General features: G+C 61.0%; 1 protein-coding gene across 1 annotated transcript in view; it reads right to left on the reverse strand.

Moving 5' to 3' along the window:
- Positions 1-2,500, reverse strand: part of LOC125026405 (roundabout homolog 2-like) — a 20,330-nt gene that overhangs the window by 1,097 nt on the left and 16,733 nt on the right. Inside the window, exons 2-4 of the mRNA XM_047614842.1 lie at positions 2,189-2,500; positions 547-2,076; positions 1-423 (exon numbers count right to left, since the gene is read on the reverse strand). The exon at positions 1-423 is cut by the window's left edge and continues 1,097 nt beyond it; the exon at positions 2,189-2,500 is cut by the window's right edge and continues 267 nt beyond it. Of these exons, the coding sequence (XP_047470798.1) occupies positions 1-423; positions 547-2,076; positions 2,189-2,500 (2,265 nt within the window). The remainder of the gene's footprint in view (positions 424-546; positions 2,077-2,188) is intronic.

Here is a 2,500-nt window from a genome sequence, read left to right on the forward strand (position 1 = left end):
TCCGGACGTAGAGCAAAGTGCCCATCGACAGCAGCAGTACAAGCGGTATCAGCAAGTAGACGAGCCAAGCGGGCTGCGGAGGAGCATAAAGTACGGAGGCATCGTCGTCCTTTTCGTCTGCCTCCTGTGTGTGTGAGTCGGCTGAGCTCACGTCCATCAACACGGGGGCGGAGAACGGGCCGAGGCCGGCGGCTGTTTGGGCAGCGACGCGGACCGTGTACAGACGGCCAGGTGCCAAACCTCGAGCTTCTAACCAGGGGCTCTGCACTGTCTCTAACGTCTGGGTGCCATTATGGGTAAGTGTCACCTGGTACCCGATGACCTCGCCCCGAGCCTGCTCAACGGTCAGCGTCGCCCAAGTTATCAGGATAAAACCCTCTTCTCGCTGAGTCACTCTCACGTCACTCGGTGGAGTCGATGGCACTGTAAAGATAATTCAGCCATTGTCAGAAAAGAGACTATTACTAATCCACAGTCCAGAACACACATCTTTTAAATTTCAGTATATAACAATTAATTATACAATAAAATACAAAAATAACTTACCATCTTCAGGCATGAAGACTGTGTGGGAGTTCGACGGCGTCCCCTCCACACTCCGCCAGAACGGAACTAAGAAGATAGTGAAGTGAGTGTTTGGCGTGAGGTCGTGGAGGAGGTGGGACGAGGAGGACGACCCGAGGACGGTGGCTACTTGCACGGTGCCCCTCTCGGACAGCGTGTAGACCAGGACGCCCTCGACAGCCTCATCCATAGAAGGAAGGAATTCCCAAGTCAGGAGAACGCTATCGGGAGCGGTGATGACGGCGTCGTTGAGGGTGACTGCGGGGCGTGAGAGGCGGCGTCGAACGTGGCGGAGCTGGTCCTCGGAGAGAGCTGGGTCGCGGGAGGAGCGGGTCGTGACTGGGTCGGACCAGGGGCTAGGAAAGGACGCTCCTCTTTCGGTAACGGCGCGAACTAGGAATGTGTAGGTGTATCCTGGGGCTAAATTTCCCAGTACACAAGTTTCCTGAGGGATGAGAGCCTCCGCCACGCGCCACTCCTCCCATCCCTGGCGCCAGTATTCCACAGTATATGACAGACTCGAGCTCTCACTGACTCGTGAGTTCGGCAGCCAGGTGAGACGCACCGCGGTCTCGTTGACGGCCATCACCCGCGGCTTTGACGGGGGGGCGGGAAGCAGGAACGATTCCTGAAGGGAAGGCTCGTCCACGATGCGTAGGATCGCTGCTTGCTCCACGCTGCCGGTGTCTGCAGTGATGTGGCAGGTGTAAATCCCAGCGTCGTCGGCTTGTACATCCTTCAGGATGAGGGCGCCGTTAGTGGGAAGAGAGATCCTGGCGTCGTCGCCCTCAGCTGTCAACTGGCGGGCAGGGAGGTGGGCGGCTGGCCGGTACCACCAGGTGATGGTGGGCGTCGCGGCTTCGCTGACGGCCTCGCAAGGGAAGGACGCGATATCACCAGGAACGAGTTTCAGATCCTCAGGCCCCACGCCCACCACGGGAGGAGGGTGGGCTGACACCACCGTCACCTCCGCCCGCGCGGTCACGCCCCCACCGTTGCTGATTCCCCAGCAGTGATATGCTCCGCTGTCCTCCGTGGTCACGTCTTGGAGCAGCAGCGTGTGGCTGCTCCCGTCGACGGACGCGCGGCCGCTCGACTGCCCCGCCGAGAGGAGCGCCGTCTTGTCCGCGTCGGGCAGCCGCCACAGCACAAAGGGCTTCGGGTCGCCGTTCACGACGCATGATAGCTTGGCTCTCTCGCCGGACACGACCTGGACGTCCTGGGGTTTCTGCGTTAGTTCGGGGGCGTCAACGACCGTGAGAGTGGCTCGGGCCGCGGCGATCCCTGCCTCGCTCTCCACCTCGCACACGTACACGCCGGAGTCGGCAGCCGCCACGTGGTCCAGCACCAGCCGTTGGTCCTCGATCATAGCGCGGCCGAGCGGCATCTTGCCGTCGAGACGCCGCCAGGTGACTGTGGGCGTGGGCGAGCCTCGGGCGCGGCACGCCAGCTCCACCATCACGCCCGAGGCGACGGTCACATTCGCAGGACGCTCCTCGAACCAGGGCGGCGCTGCAAGAGAATAAATAAGATATGTTAGTAAAAGCTATATCAAGTATGACGTCCAAGTGAGATATCCTCAGCATGAAAGCACAGTAGGTGTATTCCTCGCGTTCATACTCACTCATTATGATGACTTTGGAGGGCTCCGACTCCCTGCTGCCGGCTGCGTTCCGGGCGCGGCAGATGTACACAGCCGAGTCCTCCTCCACGACCTGGCTGATGACCAGGTCTCCCGTCGCCAGCACATTGACCCGACTTGAGTTCGTGACCTCCTCCCCGTCCCTGAGCCAGGTCAGCTCGGGGGGCGGCGACCCCTTGGGCGGCTGGCAGGGCAGAATTAAGGGCTCGCCCACCCGTGCCTTCACCGACGACTCCGGCTCAGCTTGGAATTCGTCAGCGAGGAACGCGACCGTGAGAGTGGCACTGCGCGAGC

The sequence above is a fragment of the Penaeus chinensis genome, chromosome 6 (assembly GCF_019202785.1).
Source record: "Penaeus chinensis breed Huanghai No. 1 chromosome 6, ASM1920278v2, whole genome shotgun sequence".
In the NCBI taxonomy this organism is placed as follows: domain Eukaryota; kingdom Metazoa; phylum Arthropoda; class Malacostraca; order Decapoda; family Penaeidae; genus Penaeus; species Penaeus chinensis.